This window comes from Amblyomma maculatum, chromosome 1 (assembly GCF_055883805.1).
Source record: "Amblyomma maculatum isolate TAMU_Amacu chromosome 1, ASM5588380v1, whole genome shotgun sequence".
Classification (NCBI taxonomy): domain Eukaryota; kingdom Metazoa; phylum Arthropoda; class Arachnida; order Ixodida; family Ixodidae; genus Amblyomma; species Amblyomma maculatum.
In genome coordinates, this window is record NC_139344.1 from 337667630 (window position 1) to 337688226 (window position 20597).

The window sequence follows — 20597 nt, forward strand, 5'->3', positions numbered from 1 at the left end:
ATAAAAAAAGGGATACTCAGTGTAGTTTCGACGTATCCCTAACGTTGGCAAGCAATGCTGAAAAAGTTTGAGCATGATGCACAGCTGTGCTACATTGTTTACTACCTATGGTAAAAAAAATCTTTGTTATGCTAGTTTTATGCTGTACAATTCAAGATGAAGCCCCCGTGGAAGATGACATATGGTGCTTGTTTGAAAAACACCCTTTTGCATAGAACTGAGCCCACTTATAAAGTAACCTGACAGACACTAATTGCTCTCCTGGTATCCAAAGTTCGTAGTAACTGGACATACCTTACTATAGTTAAAAAAAAAAAAACATTGCTAGACTATAGTCGTCTTATCCAGCAAAGAAGCTACTACAATGTATGTGCAAGAAGAATGCTCACTATGAATCACATTTACTGCTCCAAACAGTACACTGGCCTCCCAATTAGTGTACATCTTCTTACAGCTACCAGTATTTTGAAGTAACATTAGCAAAGAAAAAGCGCCACTTAGACTTAAAGATCAGGTGTGAACTAGCACTTCACCCGAAAGACATCAGTTTAGAGCCAGAGTTCAGCTCTTGTTTCTTGTTCTACTCTACATACTTTTCTGTGTGCACATGCACACACACACACACACACACACACACACACACACACACACACACACACACACACACACACACACACACACACACACACACACACACACACACACACACACACACACACACACATGCACGCACCAACTACCCTACTAGCCTATTAGGGCACACTTTGCACTGACATGCAACAGCACACAGGCGCCTTGCTTTTCGCCTCCAACGAAAAGCGGCCGCCGTGGTCAGGATTCGATCACGCATCCTTGCACACAGAAGACTAACGCCCTAACCGCTGCACCAGAACCTGGTTGCCTCACTGATGCTAGGTCTAATAGGACGGCCTCTTGACAATGTGCATATGGAAGATGTCAACCAGCACCCATTTCACATCTTGATACATGTGAGACATAAATTGGCCTCATCTTGGTGCATGTGCTGCTTATGTTGCTTTCCAGCCAAGCAATAAGTGGGAAGTGGCGTGTAAACATGCCACAGTTCAGGATGGAAGCTTGCACTGTGGAGTTAATTTTCATAGGTCCACTCAATGCAAAATTCGAACGAACAAACAAATGCTGCAAAATGGTCATATTCCTTACTAAAGGGCGAAAATAAACTCTTCTATTTCAATATAGTGTGAACAACTAAAGCTAGGTGTCAGTGAATAACCAGCGTATGCTGATGACCAATTCTAAAGCAATCAATGTGGAAGAGTTTGGCATAGTTTATCAGGATGGTGCACCTTATTTAGTTTGCCACATTTGATGCAGGGGTGGCATCACTGAATGCTGGTAAGCAAGAAACACACAGAAATAAACTTTCACGTAAACCCTAGCCAAGATTCTGCTAGTGAAACTGCACGTAAATGCTTTCACACTCTATAAAGGTTAAGTGGTTAAACAAGGTTATGTAGGCCCCACAGTATCACGCAGCACCTTCTTGCCCAAAGAAGGCACGCCAGTAATTATAACCATGACTGGCTGCACATCAACGATAATTTAATCAGTTTCAATGTTAGTGTTAAAAAAGAAAACTGTGCTCTCTGCCTGATGATGCGATTTTTCTTTCAGTACCTGAATGTAAGAGGTTTTTAAACTCTTTATCAGTATATGTACAAAACAACAGTGTCAAGAAATGAGCAGTTCACGTATCAGCAGCCATCTCCACGTCTTGACTAGCAGCTCGTGCGGCAGCCTTTTTGGCAGCTCTGGCTGCCTTCTTCTCTTCTGGTGTCTTCTTGAGGCCTTTGAGCTTCCTTGTTTGCAGTTTGCCAAAGTCTTGCTTTTCCATGTGAATACGTCCCATTGTGGCACCCAGAGGAGTCTTCTCAATGTTCTTCTTCTTCTTAGCCTGAAGCAGAGGAGAGAAAACACACGTCCACAAAACAAGATAGCCAAAAGCCAGCATTTGTACGCCGTAGACGTGTGTCTACAGTACTTGCGAGAACCTGAAATATCTGACATGGTACTGCTTGCACTCCTGACATTTGTACATAAAGCCAGCCTCCATGCAGGTTGAAATTACTGGCCAAATGAGGGAGTGCTTTCCCGGAATAGCACGGAAGTTCAAGATGACTGAAAAAAAAAAAAAAAAAAAAAAAAAAACCAGCGCAGTGCACATGGATTTGAAATTTTATCTCTGATCAGGCTGACTGCGCTTTGAGGTTTCCATTGAGTTTGGCACGCTACCATTGAGTGTTCTCAGTATGCCGCTTTCTCTCGCCTCGCCATATAAAAATGGTAGTGATTATATTATTTCAATTTGTGCCAGCTCCTGTGTAGACAGCCATCTCCTCTTTAGCGCACGCACATCGGATGTCTTGCTTAAGGCGGTCATTCGAAATTCTTTGTCAGCCTTCGGCATGTGTGCATCTAGTTGAGTCGGCGCTGACAGGGTGCCCTTTTTGTTTGCACTAGGAACAACCATCAAGCCACCCCCGGTCAAAATTGGCACAGCACACCTTTCTAATTGCTTCTAATCTAATCATGCTTCAAATAGAGCTGCAAAGGAGGACTGGATTGGGTTGCATTCTTGGTAAGTGCTGCCTCGGTGTGGTTCGTGATAAGGGGCAGAGGCCAAGAGTAGCAAACTGCGCATGAATGTGAAATTACCAGCGAAGTTAGGAGGGGGGCTCTTGGCATGGGTGGGGGCACTTGCTCGGAATTTTATGGTAACAATGTTTACGTTGTGCTACAGTAGTGAGCAAGTAAATGTTATATTTCAGTTCGGCTTTTTTTTAAATTGCACTGTGCACGAGTTCGATGGAAAGACAATGTAGCGATTTGTACATAATAGCAAACTTCATTAACTTACTAACCCACCATTCGTTCCCTTGAAAAATATAGTAAAGAACTGCTTTCTACACTATGTAAACGTTTGGCGATACTATGAGTTTGTTAACGATTGGGCAACAATTTCAAAACGTTTTCCTATGACATAACACCGTCAGTACTTTGTGCGTAAGCTTTCTTTATATCTTTTTTTTTTTATCAATCACTGCTTGACAATACCGAGGCATGGAGTCGGGAAGTTGTCACTGCTGGCCATCTAGTTTATGTTTACTGATTCTTACAGTAGTGGGTTGAAATTCTCCTCAGCGCTGCTGGCTGATTTGTATCTCGGACGACGCACATGATGATTATGCGGAGATTTTCAATGCAAATAATCTCAGCAGATTGGCTCAATCACTTATAAAATAAACTCTTCTCCTCTTCTACTGATTTCTCACACGTGCAGAAGAGTAGTTCGGGTTGTTCTGCCTTTTCCGATATCAAATGACAAGGTTCTTAGATGCTTAGCAAACCATCAATCTGATAAACTTCATAAACCTCATCGCTTATTATACCTTGAATTTGATGAAGGGGACCAACATCACAAAAGGAGAATCAGGCCTATGCTATAATGCTCCTGCCTCTATGGTCTAATGTGGAAAGTCGATAATGACAGTTTAACAGCACAAAACACAGACCAAGAAAGAGACGAAACACACAAACCAGTGCCTAATAATGAGGTTCACAGAAAGTGCTTTTGGGCAAAGTATAAAACTAAGTATCAATTCCACACAACAGGAACTTCGATTCATCTATTAAAATCACTCTCGTTCATCACCTATCCACATCAGTAATTCATTTGCTTATGTCATCCTGAAAGCCAGATTCATTTCACGTGTGTGCAGGTATTAAGCTGCACTCCAGTCATTTGGCTCAGCTTATGGCGCATGACATTTCACGATCAATAGCTTGAGAGTCCCACCGGCTGGAGCAAACAGTGTCTTTTTTGACGACTTTGCTGATTTGGCCCTCCTGGTGAAGATCAAAAAACCAAATTTCGTATGGCTCTATATTCTTTGCAAAGTTGCAAAAGCTGCTGACTGCCGTAAGGTACGGATATCCTCTGACATAGTGCTCACACGGCACGATGACGTCCCGTCGGCCAAAGTGTGAACCTTTACACTTCAGTGACACTTGACCGCCAGTGTGCTTGACGACTTCCAATGCTGAATGGAGCCGGTTGCATTTTGAGTGGGCTGTGCCGAGCAGACCGAGGTCATCCGCACCGTACACCGTCTTTCATCGTTACCTATTGTTTCTAAAGATGTGCAGTGACACATCCTCTAGCACAACATGTCAGCTGAAAGCTGCAGCTAAATAAGAAAAGGTTACAGCAGTGAAAGATGTTTGCGCTGAGAAGTGTGGATGAAAGGACAAATATGAAAAATGAACCTAAATAAGACAGTTATGACCCAAGCAACTCCTGGCTGAAAAAAAAAATGGCATTATTTGACATAAATACACATAGATATAGCAAATGTGTTGTTCCTTTTCAGAATGTCCCAAATTTCAGTGAAAAAACTCATCTTTTTGTTCACTACTGAATGTAATGTGCAAAACTCGCAAGTGCCTGCGTGTACTGGTGCAGAAAAATGAAAACGTGAGCATACACACTGCCACAGAGATCTCTCTATGTTTCAATCATGCTCATAATCATGTGTACCAGTTTGTCAAATAGACTGCCCACACAACTAAACAGCTTTTCGCCAGCTACATCCAATAGAAGTTGCACACTTCCTTAACAGAAACAACAATGACAGGGCATGTGTGCAGCTTCTGGAGCAGTTCTAGTGCTCTCAACCATGTAACACCTGCTACCGCTGCAAGACTTTGCGGAAGATTTGTCATCAGCCTATCATACATCAAGCTCCCAAAGTGTAGCCCTCGCTGGCCAAAAGAAAAAAAAGTCACTAAACGTATGTAAAGGCACAGAGCGCAACTAAGGGTGTGGTCTTCGTAGCTGTAAACCAAATTTAGTTTTTTATTATTATACAAAAATCCCAAAAACTAAGCTTGCCTCCTATTAAGTTAACCACTTTGCATGTACGGGGGTTGATCCAGAAATAAGGTTCCCAAAGAGCTTCAACTGCACGGAAAGGTGCAAGGCAAAATCTGGTAACACTGCTGCATGTGGCTGTTCCCCCACTCTTTATTCACCCTAACGCTTCGCTGCGCTGCTCATTCCTGGCTCAGCAGCTGTCCGATATGAAGGTTCCCATTGTTTAGCCCGCCAAGTGCGAGATTCGCTCCGTAATTCGCTTTTTGCACGTCAAAGGAACTCTATCTGTGAATGTTCATTGTCACCTGGCAAAGGTGTATGGTGACAAGTGTATGCCCATTCCAACACGTCTGAAAGTGGTGCAGGGAGTGGAAGATTGTTAGTTTCGGAGGCGGTTATCGAGATGGTCCAACACGAAGTGCTTCAAAACAGGAGGATCACTGCCTGTGAACTTGTTGCTCAGATTCCTGGAAGTTCTTAAGGTACAGTAGAAAGAGCTTTGACTGAAAAATTGGGGTATTACAAGTGTTCTGCTTGATGGGTACGGTGGCTACTGACATCAAACCACGAGGAGAAACTCTTTGACTGTGCTCGTCAGTTTCTTCAAAAGTATAAGAAAGATAAGGAAGGATTGTTGTACTCCCTTGTTACGGGAGACGAAAAGTGGGTGTTTCATTTCATTTCCAAAACGAAACAAAAGTCCCCAAGTGGTGTCACCCAGGGTCACCAATCGCAAAGAAATTCAAATAAATTCCCTCTGCTGGCAAAGTCATGGCCAATGTTTTTTGCGATCGTAAGGGGATGCTGCTGATCGGTTTGTGAGACAACGATCAACTTAGACAGTTATTGTGCAACACTAACAAAACTCAGGCGAGTTATCCAGAACCACCAGCAAGGATGACTGGCAGTCAGTGTAACGTACAACACCCGGCCTTACTTCTCCCATCTAACCCAGGAACCTTTGACAAACTCTGAGTGGACTGTCATGCCCCACCCACCATGCAGTCCAGACCTCGTGCCTAGTGATTATCACTTGTTCCCCAAATTAGAGGAACATTTGAGTGGCCAACGCTTCCGGAGCGACGATGAAGTCAAAGAAAAGATGAAACGCTTCCTCAACGGGTTGGCGGCAGAATTCTACGACATTGGAACACAGAAATTGGAGCATCGTCTACAAAAATGCATAGAAAAAGATGGCGATTATGTAGAAAAATAGAGCAATGTTTCATCTTTCAAATAATAAACATTTCTATGAGCATAACAATGTTATCGATTTCTAAAATTGATGGGAACCTTATTTCTGGATGAAGCCTCGTAAAAGCTACCAACCAGTTTACCTGCTCCACTTCAGGTATTCACTGGTTCGACGGCAGGCTACTAATGGCTCCTGCAATACCTAGCATTATTAGACACCGAATTTTTGGTTGCATGTTTTCTTACTATTAATGATGTGCAAAACATTAGTACACACCACTAACTAATATATACAAATAAATTTCTCCACACTTGTTTGGTTCCTAAAGCAGGCTGATGGCTATTCCATCAAAGGTCAGTATAGGTCATGTGAGGCATGCAAAAAACTGCAAAATCTGCACTGTCGTTTTCCAGTCTGCCTCAAAAGCGAGAATAATAATGAGTGAAGAAGCAGCGATTATACTGCAGTTTCGTTCATGCCTTATGTGACCTATATAGGCCGACTCTGGCTATTACAGCCATTGCTCTGCAATTGAAACGAAAACATTTGATAGAAAGAATTAAAAATTATCGAATTCCATGTGATCATAAATTTACAGTAATCTCTAACACATAGTTACAAAGCAGAAAACCTACAACCGAAATTTGGTGTCTGTACTCCTTTAAGGCCATGCCTCTATTTTACGAGTTCATCAATTAGCATTCCCGACAAGATAAACTGAAAAAAAAATTAACCATTAGAAATGCAAGGGTCCTTCACTGGCAACACTGGACTGCACTGAGCAGTGACAGCAGAGAAACGGCAGTCTTGGGGCAGCATACCTTGTTCTGCTTTGGCTGTCTCCTCGCTGCTTTGAAGAGGTCATCAGATGCAATCTTGGTTCGTCTGAGGGTTAAGTCAAAATGAGGCCCAATCTCTTCCAATTCTACACGTGGAGTCTTGGTTCCAGACTTCTTCATCAAAACCCTGCAGGCAAAGCATGTGAAGCAGTGATAAAGGCAGCATTCATTAATATCCAGCTCACAATGCCTGCCTTAAACAGCTCTCCCTAGTTTTTCTTGTGAGAATGCAGGCTATTCTTAATTTTATGTATGACCACTGTTAATATTTATGCTGTTTGCGTTCCATATTTGTAAGAAAATTTTGTACACAGATCCTCATAGACACCAGTTTGCCATCTTTGTATCCCCAGTTCTTCATAAACCGCTGGTTACCTGCTCTGTGCTTTTTAGGCTTCAACAATGAAGTAATCAAATGCTAATCTAACAGCTCCCAAATCACAGGCATTGTTGTCAAGAACACAGTAATACAGAAAAGCAGATTGGCCTGCACATGAGCTTACTTGTAACTTCTCAGTGTTATCTTGTCCTCAGCTGCAGTGAACATTATTACGTGCTCCAATCCTTGTAGGCAGACAGCCTCGGCTACCTCTCCTCTGAAGAAGTCTGCAATGGGAGTCAAGGGATACGTCCACATGTACATGGTCATACTGGATATACTTTAGTGCTGTCGTCACTTGCCAAAAACAATTCTGAACGAGAAAAAAGCACAATGAAACCAAGGAACCACTTTGTTTACTTGCACCATGAGCTTTACTGATGGTCAAAAAGATAATGCATACAATGTATAGCAACTTCTTGAAATTACACAAGATATTCTAAAATGCGCAATTTTGCACAGTAGATATGGCAACGAGATGTGAGCATCCAATAGAAAATGATGAGACCCCTTGTCTCGGATTGAGTAATCTTCAAAAAGAGAGTGCACAAAAGCACATACCTATGAAAAAGTTCTTCAGTCTTTCAAGGTCTTTATTCTGTTCAAACTGCTCGCCAGCAAAAATAAGCATGGGCTTTGTACCTACAGGCACCTTTGGAACCTGAAAAACGTGTGCGTCCATCATGTCCCACTCTTATAAAGAAGAACCAGGACTGACTACACTGCAACATCATACGTTCCAGCTGACAAGTGAGAACATCCTGCTTCAATCCAGTTCTTACAGCATTTAAAAATATAAAATGAAATAATAACACAACAGCATTAAAGGCCTCATTCTCCAGAAAATTCAGCATTCAGCTTGTGAGCAAAAAAAATGACAAGCATGCTTGCGAATGTCAGTTCGCATCTGACATGGCCAGGCAGTGAATGGCCGTTAGGTTGTATGATGTCTCAAGACCGCATGACATGGCCACGTTGGCAACAGCTGTCAACACGGGTAGCTCCTTGAACACACTGCGACCCTTGGATCTATAGTCAGATATGCTACCCCTACGCCATGCAGGGAGGTTTGGTCAAGTGAGGCTTTTATATCCATGTGGTGCGGTCTTGCACATAATGTGGAAGCTAACTAATGTATGCTAATAAGTGTTGTACTAGAGGCATAAATTAAGGGGTTATAATACTTGAGCGAGTAGGAAAGTGTATGCATGCAAATTAAGACCCACAAGGGTAGCTGCAGATGGGAGCGATTAATGCTGTAGCGTCATCCTAAATGCGGAGCTTAAGAATCACCCAATAAAAAAAAAAACGAAAATGAAATTAAGCTTGCGCAAGTTGGCCAACAGATATGGGTTTATTTTGTCTTAACTGTTCGGATATTTGCACCGCAAGTCAACATATTTCCGTCAATTTCTACTGTGCTCAGTCACACTTACAACGAGCTCTAATATCACTACAAAGGCATGCAGCAATTAGTGCATTCTAACGTGAAACATGTTAACTATGACCACTAATGGCACTAAGGATGCATGATATCGGCACTAGCTTAATGTAGTATATTGTTATGCCCACAGACATGGACAAGCTGGCAAAATTACTGAGCTCAAATTCTCACTGCACTTGTTTCTGCCTGGCTAGTCAGGGTGTTGTGAGAATTATTTTTTTTTTTTCTAATGGGCTTCGATTCTCCCAGCAGTTTTATTTAACTGCAGCTTGCAGAAGCCTTATACTAGCCAAGTACTATGCAGTGCAGCTTGACGGTAATTTTTCTGTTATATTTGTGGCTTTTCCTGCTTATGGAGCTTTGCAATTTCAACCCACATGACCTGACATGACCAAAGAAAGAATCAATGAACGACAGTTTGCAACAAGTGATGCACAGGTGCTCCCAAGTCTTGAGTGGGAGTCCAGAATCTTTTAGCAATAATTACACTCCAAGTGAACTTTACTTAGCTTGGTTTAATATGCTGAAGTTCAATGCTGTGCTGTTTTTAGTTCTTACAACTGTAAGGCTGTGTGTTAGCACACATGAAAACTATCCTAATAATATCACCTAGATATTTTCATAACCATAGGTGTGGACAATAAGATGACTCAGAGCAGTGCTCAGGGTTAGCTAATAAACAATAGAGGTGAAATGCTTGCACTGAGGCGACAAGCCCTATTTGTTCTGTGGCAACTGTGCATGTGTTTTCCCTTGGATAAATTCCCTATAAATGTATCTTGCAACATCTGGGGGACGTGTGGAGTAGCGGATGCCAGTGTGGGGTCTACATCCCTCAGCACGGCTGGAGCGCTGAGAAGGGAGATGAAATCTGCTGTACATTTCAAGCTTGCGGTGCCTAGTATCACAAGCTGAAGCCCAGATCCACTCGATAATTTTTCTAAACAAACCCAGAGCACATTTTTTATTCTAAAAAGATGGTTACCTGAATACCAACGTTTAGTTTATGGAATAATTATATGGGGCAGCCAAATGCCAGCAAATTATCAACCCAATGACCTCCTTGGTTGCCAGCATAACAGATGCTTCCTTAACTTAGTCACCCATACACCTTTTCTGATTACACATTAACACACTCTTTTACATGTTAACACAGTCTTCTCATTCAGTTAGCACACCAAATGTCCATGCAATATTATCACCTTAAAGTCCTCCAGTGCTTTGAAGTCGTCCATTCCAAGTTCAAACATGTCCAAAAGGTGCCCATCGTATGTCCGACCAAAAACTAAATTGTTGGGCCGTTTCTTTGAATGCGTTCCAAGCACAAAATGTGATGAATCATTTTTCTGTGTCATGAACTCCTGTAAAACAAATGCAGTTACATATGGCAGATAAGCAAGTTCTTCACGTACGAGAAGAAAAAAAAATGTATGTAGCTTGCTTACAAGCGCTGTCTGATCCTCGAATGGCTTCATTTCGTTTTTCCTAAAGAGAGGCAGTTTGTTAAATGATGTACTTCATTGAAAACAAAATCGTTAACAAGATAACGATACTTACTTGTTAAAAAATACTGAATGCGGCCTTTTTAAAGAGCACTGGAAGAGAGAACGGCAGTCTATAAAACGATTTTACAAAAACTAAATCCACGATGTCACTCACGATGTTCTTCATTGCTTTCATCACTGTGTTGCTGGCATTGGTCCCACGAATGAATATTGCGGACTTGGTATTTTCAACGAGCTTCGATGCACGGTTTTCGAGGAAGCGTTTTCCTCTTTGCGTTTTGGGTTTGCTAAAAAGAAAACAGACCTTGTCAAGAAAAAGGAAACATGTAATGCGTGTACTCGTCACTTCCACGATCAGTGAACAAGTGCACACAGAAATAGGTGACAGAAAGCTACCGCGTTCAGGTTTTCTCACACAGCAAATCTACGTCACTAAGATACCTGTAATAAGTGCTCACACAGATAAAATACGTACACAACGCCAGGTATGCCAGCCATTTCGACGATTGATCACAGCACGCAGACACACGTGCCGAAAGTGACGGTCAACACAAAAAAAAAACATGGACGAAACGATTGGATCGAACTGACTTGATTTGGATTTGTTTGCTCTCGTGTCATTACATAACTTACAATTACAACAAAAACTCGAGAAAATAAAAACGCATCAATTGTTATATTATTATTTTAAAATTGATATAAAGTTTAAAATAAAATGTTTTCTTTTTATAGTTTCGGTTTCGTTCTCGAAGTCGTTTGCCAAAACACGCGGCCGCTCAATGAAGGTGCGCCTCCATTGAGCGTCCTTGATTCTGATATATTATATTCTAGGCACTTAAAAGTTATTGTTGCGCTCTTAAGGGAAATAGACATTTTCCTATCGGATCCACAAAAGCATGATGGGAGGAACGGAGCGATCGCCTCCCGCGTCGGCTGCTGTCAAAAACGTAGCCGTGCTACAGCGGCGAGTATTTCCTGGCTGGCATTCATATACACGTTTCGAATTGGGAACCGAATTTAGCGGTTGGTCTTGTTTACGTTCACATATAGCTTTCCGTAAAATGAGTTAGAGTACAACATTATTAACGGCGACGCTGTGTAAGAAAAGTGGAACCTATCAACCAAATGACATATTGACCACAGCTCAGTCGCAGGACAACTGTACTCTGTCCTTTCACCGCCGTATTCGATTTAGTATTCTGATACGCTTTACAGAAAAAAAAAAAAAAAGAAACGCGTGAACACTAAATCTGGCACATTAAATGCGACCGTTATGCGAAATTCAAGTTTGAGTGACCATGCGGTTTTACCACAAGGGACGTGTAAGTATACGTACATGCGGGAAATGTGCTCTGCATTTACTATTTGTCTCATCGAAGCGTGAGAATACCAGCTGACAAAACTTCATTTGGAGGATTCCGTTCCTACTAATAACAGGTGAACGGTCGACTAGGAGTTCGTTTCGTGACTTCAGGAATTAGGTTATTCGGTGCACTTAAATCATCGAGTTAGACACAGCGATTTGTCTATAGTTCGTAGTGACCTATAGGGAGCTTGCATGAAGCGATGCATGCTGGGTAATTCGTCATGATGATGTCGCTGGCAGCAGACGGCGGGCAGCGCAGCCAGGTTGAATTACAGTGGCTAGAATTGAGCAGGTGCCTTGTCGGTTTCGACGGTCCACCGAGCAAACACATGGCTTTTCGTGCGCTGCTATTACGTGCGTGAAATTGTCGGCAGATTCCTGAGGAATGTACGCGTCGACGCTGTGCCCGAAAAATCGGGCGCGCTATGAAGAAATGCAAAGTAGTGCGACGCGGACCTGTTCATGCTACGCGCGAACGACTGACTGCACTATGCGTCTGGACCTGGCCGCCCGTCGATATCGCCGACATTCATGATTTTTAGCTCGTGCGAGCCATTCGTGTCGGCGTCGCTAAAGGGATCATTTGCCTTCTCGCATTCATGCAGACGTATTTTTGGAATAATGAAGAATCCGCGATCAGCCTGTCCAGTAGCGCCAGCATTGTCTGCGCGCACTACGCAACCATGTAGACGAGGCTAGTGTGGCAGTGTCGTACTGCGTCGTCTGCTGTCAAAGACAACATCATGGCGGATTACCCAGCATGCATCGCTTCATGCAAGTTACCTATATCGTGCACATTTCGGACGTTGCTTGTACGTGCAATTGGAAAATGAAATATCACCTGCACTGCATTGGAATACTGAAGCATATAATGCTTGACATTCTGTATTCCTTGGCTCAATTACGCGATTTCTTTTTTTATCTCAGTTATATGCCAATTATAATTCCAGCACCGCTTACGAGGTAGAAACGAGGAGGCTATATAAGACGCGACGGCACTCCGTCCTCGACTCCCTTATAGATCCTTGTTGGCGTACGGCTTCTCGCTTGATCCATAATTTCTTAATTTTTTAAGCTCTACTTTATTTAATCCATAACAAACATGTCTGTGTGTCCTAGGGGTAGCATGACAAACGGTCCTAGATGGTTCAGTTCCCACCGTAAAGGAGCGACCCGAGTTGCCACGTGGTCTCGTGGCGTCACGCAGCCCGCCAAACCCTGCAGCACCCGGTAATGCCACCTACCAACAACCACCTTCCTGAGCTTGGTAATGATTTGTTGTTTACAACGCCGACGCCGGATTTTCTGGGGGACGAGGATATAGCGTTAAAACTCGAGAAAAAACATTTTAAGACATTTTGAAAATGTTAAAATATTTTACAAATATTTGAGGGTTTTAAAGCACCGTTTTAAACGGAGGAGTTTTTCGTTCCTTCGGGATCAGATTTACGTATACTGTTAAAAAAATTAGTTGTGGTTTAGCTCTGGTTAACCCTAGCTGAATTGCGAAAGCAACGGCGGAAGCTTCTTTTGCCTGCTACATTATTCGCGTATAACGCCCTATCAGTGTAAGGTGCTACATTATTGGGGACAGTTAAACTCATCCTTTAAGGGTATGACGCGAGAGCGTAAGCTACCAGCCCTCCTATGAAATGAGAAGGGTTCAACGTTGCTGAACTGAATGTGGAGGGAAAGCATTAGCTGCGGGTGACCGAGCGTTCTTATTCTTCTTCTTCTTCGTCGTAGTCTTCGTCTTGGCGGCTGTTCAAGGTCATTCGTGACTGCGGCCACGGACTACGCGACGGGCCGAAACCTGGCATAGTATTGCTTTCGCAATAAAACAGTATATGTTACATATCCATGTGCCTCTGCAACTGGCAGATGGCGTATACGTGCATACCCAGTCTCTCTAGCTACTGATCCTACTTATACTCAACGAGAAAGATGTATTCAATTCATATATGATAGTGTGAGTGAATCATTCGCTTCAGACGAACAGTCCCCGCCGGGGTGGCGCAGTGGTTACGGCTCTCGACTACTGCTCCTAAGGACGCGGGATCGAATCCCGGCCTCGGCGGCAGCTTTTCGATGGAGGCGAAAAGCAAGGCGCCCGTGTGCTGTGCGATGTCAGTGCACGTTAAAGAACCCCATGTGATCGAAATTTGCGGAGCCCTCCACTATGGCGTCTTTCATAGCCTGAGTTGCTTTGGGACGTTAAAACCCACAAACCAGAAACCAAACCAGACGAACAGTCTTGAACCGGACTGTTTGAATGAGAGAATGGACGAATGGACAAACAAATGAAATAGTTAAACAACCAAGACGGAGTCGTTACTTACCCTCTGGTGCAAATAATAGCCGCATTAAATGTCGCGCGATGTACGCACCGAACCTTATGTCAACAATGGAAATGGATCCTTGATCATTTATTTCTAAGCGAAGCTTATGACACCCGCGCGCGGGCTTTTCAAAACACAGAAATACAACACTTCATTACCAGAAACGAAAAGGTAACTGCAGTGATTGAAATAAACCAAGACATCAAGACACGGTCGATTCTCATTGGTTGCATCAGCAGATTACGCTGTCTGAGGTAATAAAAATTGCACAAGAGGGAACCTTTACGCTAACAAAAAGGCATGGAATAAGTTACTGTCACAATTTCGAATGTATGCGAGCAGGGTCTTAACACAACTCTTTACATACATGCGTAATTTCTTCTATGTCGCAAGAACGAGGATTTCTAGACAATTCGCTGCCTTGCGCAACGAAACAAAGCTCTTCAGAGCGATCGTAATCAACTGCTCAGAAGTCAGCGCGCGCCCTCAGCAAGTAGGGCGAGCTCTAAAGCAAGTGAGCGATTACGTCAAGGCGGGTCCGGCGGTCTTCCCTTATTGCCGAGGCGTCCGCCTCGCAGTCGCCGCTAGCGGAGCCCGGTCGACGCCACGGCTCGAGCCGGCTGGAGGCTGGCTCCTGCCTCGGTCGATGATTGTCAATGGAGCTAAAAGAACAAAGCGAAAATAGCTTCACGGAGAGGCGGCGGCGGCAAATGCGTGCCACCCTGCGCCCTCTCTGGACGCTAGCGAAAACCACGGTCGGGCCAGCGACCGCCATGCTTGCGACCTGCGAGGGCTGCCAAGCCCATAGCGGCTGTAGCTGTGAAAAGCCAAGCCCTAGGACAGACCTCGCCTTCACGCCTACTTCGCAGACGGCCTAGGCCTTCCCCTGTTTTTCACGGGACTCTCTGTCGTCGCCTCGCTATTGGAATTTTGCTCGTCGCTTGAGAGGTAAGCGCCTAGCCAAGTAGTTTAGATCATAGACGGCGTCGAGCGCGTTGACAGAGAGAGTGCTGTGTTTGGCGGATCGCCTCGACAGATTGAACCAATGCGGATTGTGTCGAAACAATTGTAGCGATCGTGCACCGCGTGGTGAGTCTTTTGTTCTATCTGTGTCGTCTGTCGCCGAGCGCAGTGCATTTCTTTATTTCGCGTTCCCGAGATTCCCTCCAAACGAGTTCGGTTGTCTCGTAAAGGATGCTTCACCTCAACGCTGTAAGGTGTGCAAGGAAGCTTTGGCGTTCTTTCTGTGTGTACGAAAACTGAATTGCATTAAGTAAATTGTAAGCCTTCGGGACCTATAGGTAGTGAGTAATCTGCGCATATAGGGGCGCAAGACATTTAGGAGAATAACTTGAAGACAGGTAAAAATTGAGCGCTTTCGTGAAAAAGCGCTAAACTTTCAAAATGACTCAGCTCGAACAAAGACGTGGGCAGGCTCAGCTAATGCCATGACACAATTTCGGCTAGTAATTGCGCCTCCCGTTATTTCTGTAGGTTAGAAAATATGCGTTTAAAAACGTCAGTGAGGCTCATCAAGTGAGGTGAGGCGTTAAACGGATTTGAGAATGCACATGTTTTTGAACTCCCACAAATAGTTTGAGGAGATATATCGTTGCACTTTTAAACCTTGCCTAGGTTCTTCTTTGTGTACACATATTTCCTACAGCTCGAAATTGATATAATAATATTATTTTTTACTTGACAATGCGTTAAGCACAACTCTTAAACTCGGTCTCACGGGTTCAGCGAAGTTGACTTTAAGGGTATACACATTGTTCACTTACTTCGCTGACTCCGCCAGGGATTCTGGCATCGTGTGCTGCTGGAATTTCGCATTTTATACAGGTGCTCTCTTTATTCCCAGTTGTGGCATATTGAATCTAAAAATATATAGCTCAATCGTCTTCAATGCAACTTTTATTTCTATGCGAATAACATTTCACCTTTGCGCTAGTTCCATGTGCCTTTTTATTGCTGTATGTGTTATGAATTTTGTACAAGACGCAATTGAATTAATAGCTAAGCGTGACGAAAACTGCCTAGCCATTGGCTCGGTAATGCGTTATTTGATTCTTAGTCCGTTCCTTACTGTACAGACGCCTAACTTACCGGAAGGTTTCGGTAAGTAAGCTGTTTTCGCTAATAAATTCCCGCGTTAAAACTGGATTACAAATAGATTTTCGACTTGTTCTTGAAATGAACAAAATAGGCATTTGTTTCAGCATCAAAACACACGGGAGCCATTGCCGATAAGCTCAAGAAATAAATATGCCTGAGGAAAAACACATTGACTGCTTTTCTGTTTTGCCTAATTTCGGATATAGGTCGCAAGTTTACAATAAGTGTTCTTAGATATCGATTGCCAGTAGAAAACATTTGTTTTGCTTCTAATCGCGGGAGTATGTACGAAAGCTCTAGCTGATCTCGCGGGATAAGCAACGTTGTAACTGACCCGTACTAGCGTTGTGTGAATCTACAACGTCGTTCGCCGCATGTAAGATCGAACGTTCTAGCAAGCAAAGGTGACTCGGCAGAGGTAATAATGTCGTAGTAAGCTTTCGGTACACATCCAGCTGGTCGTAGCGCTCTGACGTTCGCCCTGCCCCGTGAATTCCAAGAAAACTTTTCTTTTTGTCTTTCGAAACACACTCTTTGCTTGCATAGTTGTTCTGCTTTTGGCTTCAAATAACCTAGTTGCGCCAATATTTATTTTAGGTCGGCTTGCTCATCAGAAAATTGGTTGCGTGGCAACTGAATTCATATTCTCCGAGCAAGCTGCATCGTGGTCTACCTTAAGCATGAATCGTTTATGCCTGTTTCGAACGAAATGAACCTTGAGTGTAATGCAGTCTTTCCAGACAACTCGGAGGAAATATTTGTGTCTCGTAGGACGGTTGAGAGAGACCACAGACGTGTATTTAATTTACTCAAAATAGGGGTCACTCAAAATAAGGGTGACCTTGGTCTTCATTGGAATTCTCTTAGCCACACCGCAAACAAGAAGCGATTGCTCAAGGATGGCACATAAATAACTTGCTGAAGAAGCTGCGTTCACAGCAGTGTTACTCAGTTTAAAATGCGTCGGTCTTGGCGCGTCATATTATACTTCCCACCCTTATTTCTCTTGTCCTTTTGCATGAGACTCGCAGTTTTCATTTAGGTTCTGTGGCATTTGTAAAAAAGAAAAGCAAAGGTCTCGCTTTAGCGTACTCCCAACCGTTCGTCTTTTCCACGACCGCCTGTCCGAAACACTCGCGTCATTTGCAGTCGCCAGAGGGAAGGAACGCTTGAAAATTCGCCCTCATCCGACGACAGCTGGAACAGCTAAAGCAAAAAAAGAAAAAGAGCACAACTAAAGGTGGAAGTAGATTAAAAGAAAGCAAAAAGAAACGAAAACCAGGTCGCGAACTTGCTTCGGCAGGCCAAGCGGACCCTCGAGGGCCAATGGGGGAGGGAGCGTGTCAGCGACGAATGCACCCTGTCCCTGTCGTCGCCGCGTTTTCTGTGCTAGGAGCAAAAACGCACATTCCTTACGTGCGCTGGGCGCCTAGGGCTGCTGCCGCTACTGGGACGAGCTGGGTTGGGGTTAGGGACGGGTCTTGTACCGACAAGCCGATCACAGAAGGTCGTGGGCGCTGGGTCGCGGAAAGCATCACCAGCAAGAATGAGGAGGAGGCGAACTTAATGCTGCTTATTATTTTTTTTTGTCGCGCGCCTTATATACGGTACGTAGCGCATGGCGTCATTTCTATTTTCGTGCCAACTGCTAATGTTCTTTCTCTCACCTCCTTTTCTTTTTTTGGTCGTGAGTAATGAAGAAGATGCAAAGGTGCCCTCCGAGAGACGCAATGTTCCATGCACAGGGCGTTCACGCGCCGACACTTTCGGGCTGCTGCTTTCTTCAATCTAGGGAGCAAATCTCTGCTTTAGAGCGTATGAATGAGTGAGCTCTGAGGTTGAGCATCGAAGCGAGGGAAGTAGCAAGAAAGCGCGCTGGAGAAGATCCAGAAAACGACCGCTTATAAAGCGGGACATGCCCCTACTGCGGAAACTATGTTTTTGGTGGCGCTGTGAATGTTGTGCCTGTATTCTGCCTCGTGGAATGACTCGCGACTAACGCTGGCTCGTTTGTGTCCTAACCATATCGCGGGTAAGAATTAAAAAATGGATAAGAAAGTAGTCTTAGCAGTCCCTTCGGTCCAGAGACCATCTGCACTCTTGAAAGCCAACTATAATGCCTCAAGCAATGCGTACCACTACAGGGGAGGGGAGGGGGGCGGGGGATGCAGACTCAGGCGAACGCCTGCATCAAAGACACCCTGTAGTTGGTTTAAGCAATCTGCAGGGTTCTCTAAACGTTGACCGAACTATCGGCACAGAGACATTCGAAGGAGATGCAGCAGTGAGCGCAGTTTCCGGAACCGGAAATTGCCACCGAAACTCTGTCACAGTAAGGGAAAAACTATCTGCTATTGCTCAATGGCGCAGTGAGTGAGCGAGACATTTTACTGCACTACCGCGTGAGTGCAGTGTGCAGGCCGTTTCCGGCAAGGAAAAAAGAAGGTAACGAGCGAACAGCAAGTAAGCAGTCGCTGCAGCCTCGCAAACACCGCGATCAGCACTTTAATTCTTCGCAGTGCTCCCGAAAATTGGTGTAGCAGGGAAACGGGGTCGGTAACAGTTGCAACAACTTGGCTATCGAAAATGGCAGTTCCATTCAGCCTTGGCAGTATGAATTTCGGTGTTTGCGCAAGTTGAGAAATGAGAAAATTGTTAGAACTCGAGAGAGGCGCCGAATAGAGAATGCATGCACAGTAAAACTTGCATCGTCCCTCGCCAGGCATTGAATCGGGTGATCCCCTTCCATGGCACTGCACCCAACATTGATGGTGCAGCATTTTGTTTAGCAAGGGCCGCTGAGCGCCAACCGGTGTTCACTAGCGTGTCTACAGGGCCACCACAGTGCGACTGCGTGAGCTGTGCTGACTACATTCAGGCGTACAGCTCTCGCATCGACAATCATGCATTGCGCAAAGCTGGAAGCTCTGGCCGTTCGGTGACCGCGGTCACATCAGAGTCCCGGTAGTAGCACCGATGCCTTACTCTGTGTCAACCTTTGGTGTGCAACGATTTCTTTCTTTCTTTCTTTCTTTCTTTCTTTCTTTCTTTCTTTCTTTCTTTCTTTCTTTCTTTCTTTCTTTCTTTCTTTCTTTCTTTCTTTCTTTCTTTCTTTCTTTCTTTCTTTCTTTCTTTCTTTCTTTCTTTCTTTCTTTCTTTCTTTCTTTCTTTCTTTCTTTCTTTCTTTCTTTCTTTCTTTCTTTCTTTCTTTCTTTCTTTCTTTCTTTCTTTCTTATTGGTGTCGCCATACTGGTGGGAGGCAACAGCTCTAAAATTATGGTGCTGATAAAAGGTACGGGGCCGAGGCGTGGATGCTAACGAAAATATTGAGTACACAAAGTATATACAGTGCAGCAAACATAGGAAAGGAAAACAAATTAAAGTGGAGCACGAAGGGGTTAGAGTTAATTCTAGAAGGGGTAGACGCGCAGCGACACCTATTACAGAACATCACGTGGTTTGGGTAGAACATTCATGCTTAAGACAGGCGACCGTCTTTAGACCAGTGCCACGCGGATGCCAAGGCGGACAGCTTATGGACGGTGGAAATAAATTTGGTATACCAGTCGGGTACAAAATAAAGACGTACGCACCCCTGTAGTAGGTGGTACTAGACAGGATTAGCTGGTAGTCACTACAATAGGCCTGCAGTGAAGTAAAGTTGAGGGCTACTGAATGATGATGAAAGAACATCGACCCCTTGACAAAAATATAACGACGTTCCTGCTTCTGTACCCGGACCTCTCTCGGGGCCTTTCATTGCGAACAAAGCATCTGCGTGGGATTCGTCGAAAAGTGCTTTTTCGTCTTGTTTTGTTTAACCAGCTTCTTCGAATTTATTTATTTCTTTTTTCTGGGCCAATCCAAGCCGAAGCAGCTTTGTGCCCGCTCATCAAGATTCTCTTGAATGCTTCCAACGTTCGGGGAGTGTGAACAATTTTGAAAACAACATTAATAATGAAATCTCTCTGTCCATTTCCGTTTTTGACTGCTTTTCGGAGTCCCTCTTCCCCTACTGTGTTCAATACAGAAACCAAACCCTTGGAGCTACTCGTCCTCTGTTTGTTCCTTACGAACCTTAGAAGGACGAAAAGTTATTTTTCTTTTCCATTCCAGATGTGAATTACGCAGCGTAAAGCTGTTAGTTACGACCAAAACGCAGCCCCTAATCTAATCTGACCTACGCACTTCTTACCGATGGCCAAATATATTTTCTTCACTATATCGTCCTTCGCAGCTTGGGCTGGCTGTTTCGAGTCTGCAGAACTGGCATTTCCCTCTGTCCATAGGCTACTCGTGTTGTACGCGATATACGCCGCGTATGCATACACCGTACGTGGTAATGCTTTTTTGTTTCTAGGCGCAATAAAGCCGTGCTCGAATCCCATTATCTCTTAGTGTCGCATTTAGATATCGCAGTACTGCGATGATGATTGCAGCGCTAATGACGGCAGTCATGCATGCGCGCTGATTGCCTCGCGTTAGCCGCACGGCGTT

At 44.1% G+C, this 20597-nt stretch overlaps 1 protein-coding gene across 1 annotated transcript; it reads right to left on the reverse strand.

Annotated features, from left to right (window-relative positions):
• Window positions 1-1561: 1561 nt before the first annotated feature.
• Non3 (Ribosome production factor 2-like protein Non3) lies at window positions 1562-10854 on the reverse strand. Its single transcript, XM_084588348.1, has 9 exons — window positions 10753-10854; window positions 10432-10564; window positions 10330-10367; window positions 10218-10257; window positions 9975-10133; window positions 7890-7989; window positions 7453-7555; window positions 6932-7076; window positions 1562-1936 (listed from the first exon to the last, which is right to left on the reverse strand). Exons 1-9 carry the CDS (start codon window positions 10773-10775, stop codon window positions 1730-1732), a joined length of 948 nt encoding a protein of 315 aa, XP_084444474.1. The 5' UTR covers window positions 10776-10854; the 3' UTR covers window positions 1562-1729.
• Between the last annotated feature and the right edge of the window lie 9743 nt (window positions 10855-20597).

Coding starts and splice junctions, on each gene's coding strand:
- Non3 (XM_084588348.1), bottom strand. CDS start 10,775: ATGGCTGGCATACCTGGCGTTGT. Junction 10,258..10,329: donor CATTCAGTATTTTTTAACAA/GTAAGTATCGTT, acceptor GCCTCTCTTTAG/GAAAAACGAAATGAAGCCAT. Junction 7,556..7,889: donor ACTGAAGAACTTTTTCATAG/GTATGTGCTTTT, acceptor CTCCCATTGCAG/ACTTCTTCAGAGGAGAGGTA.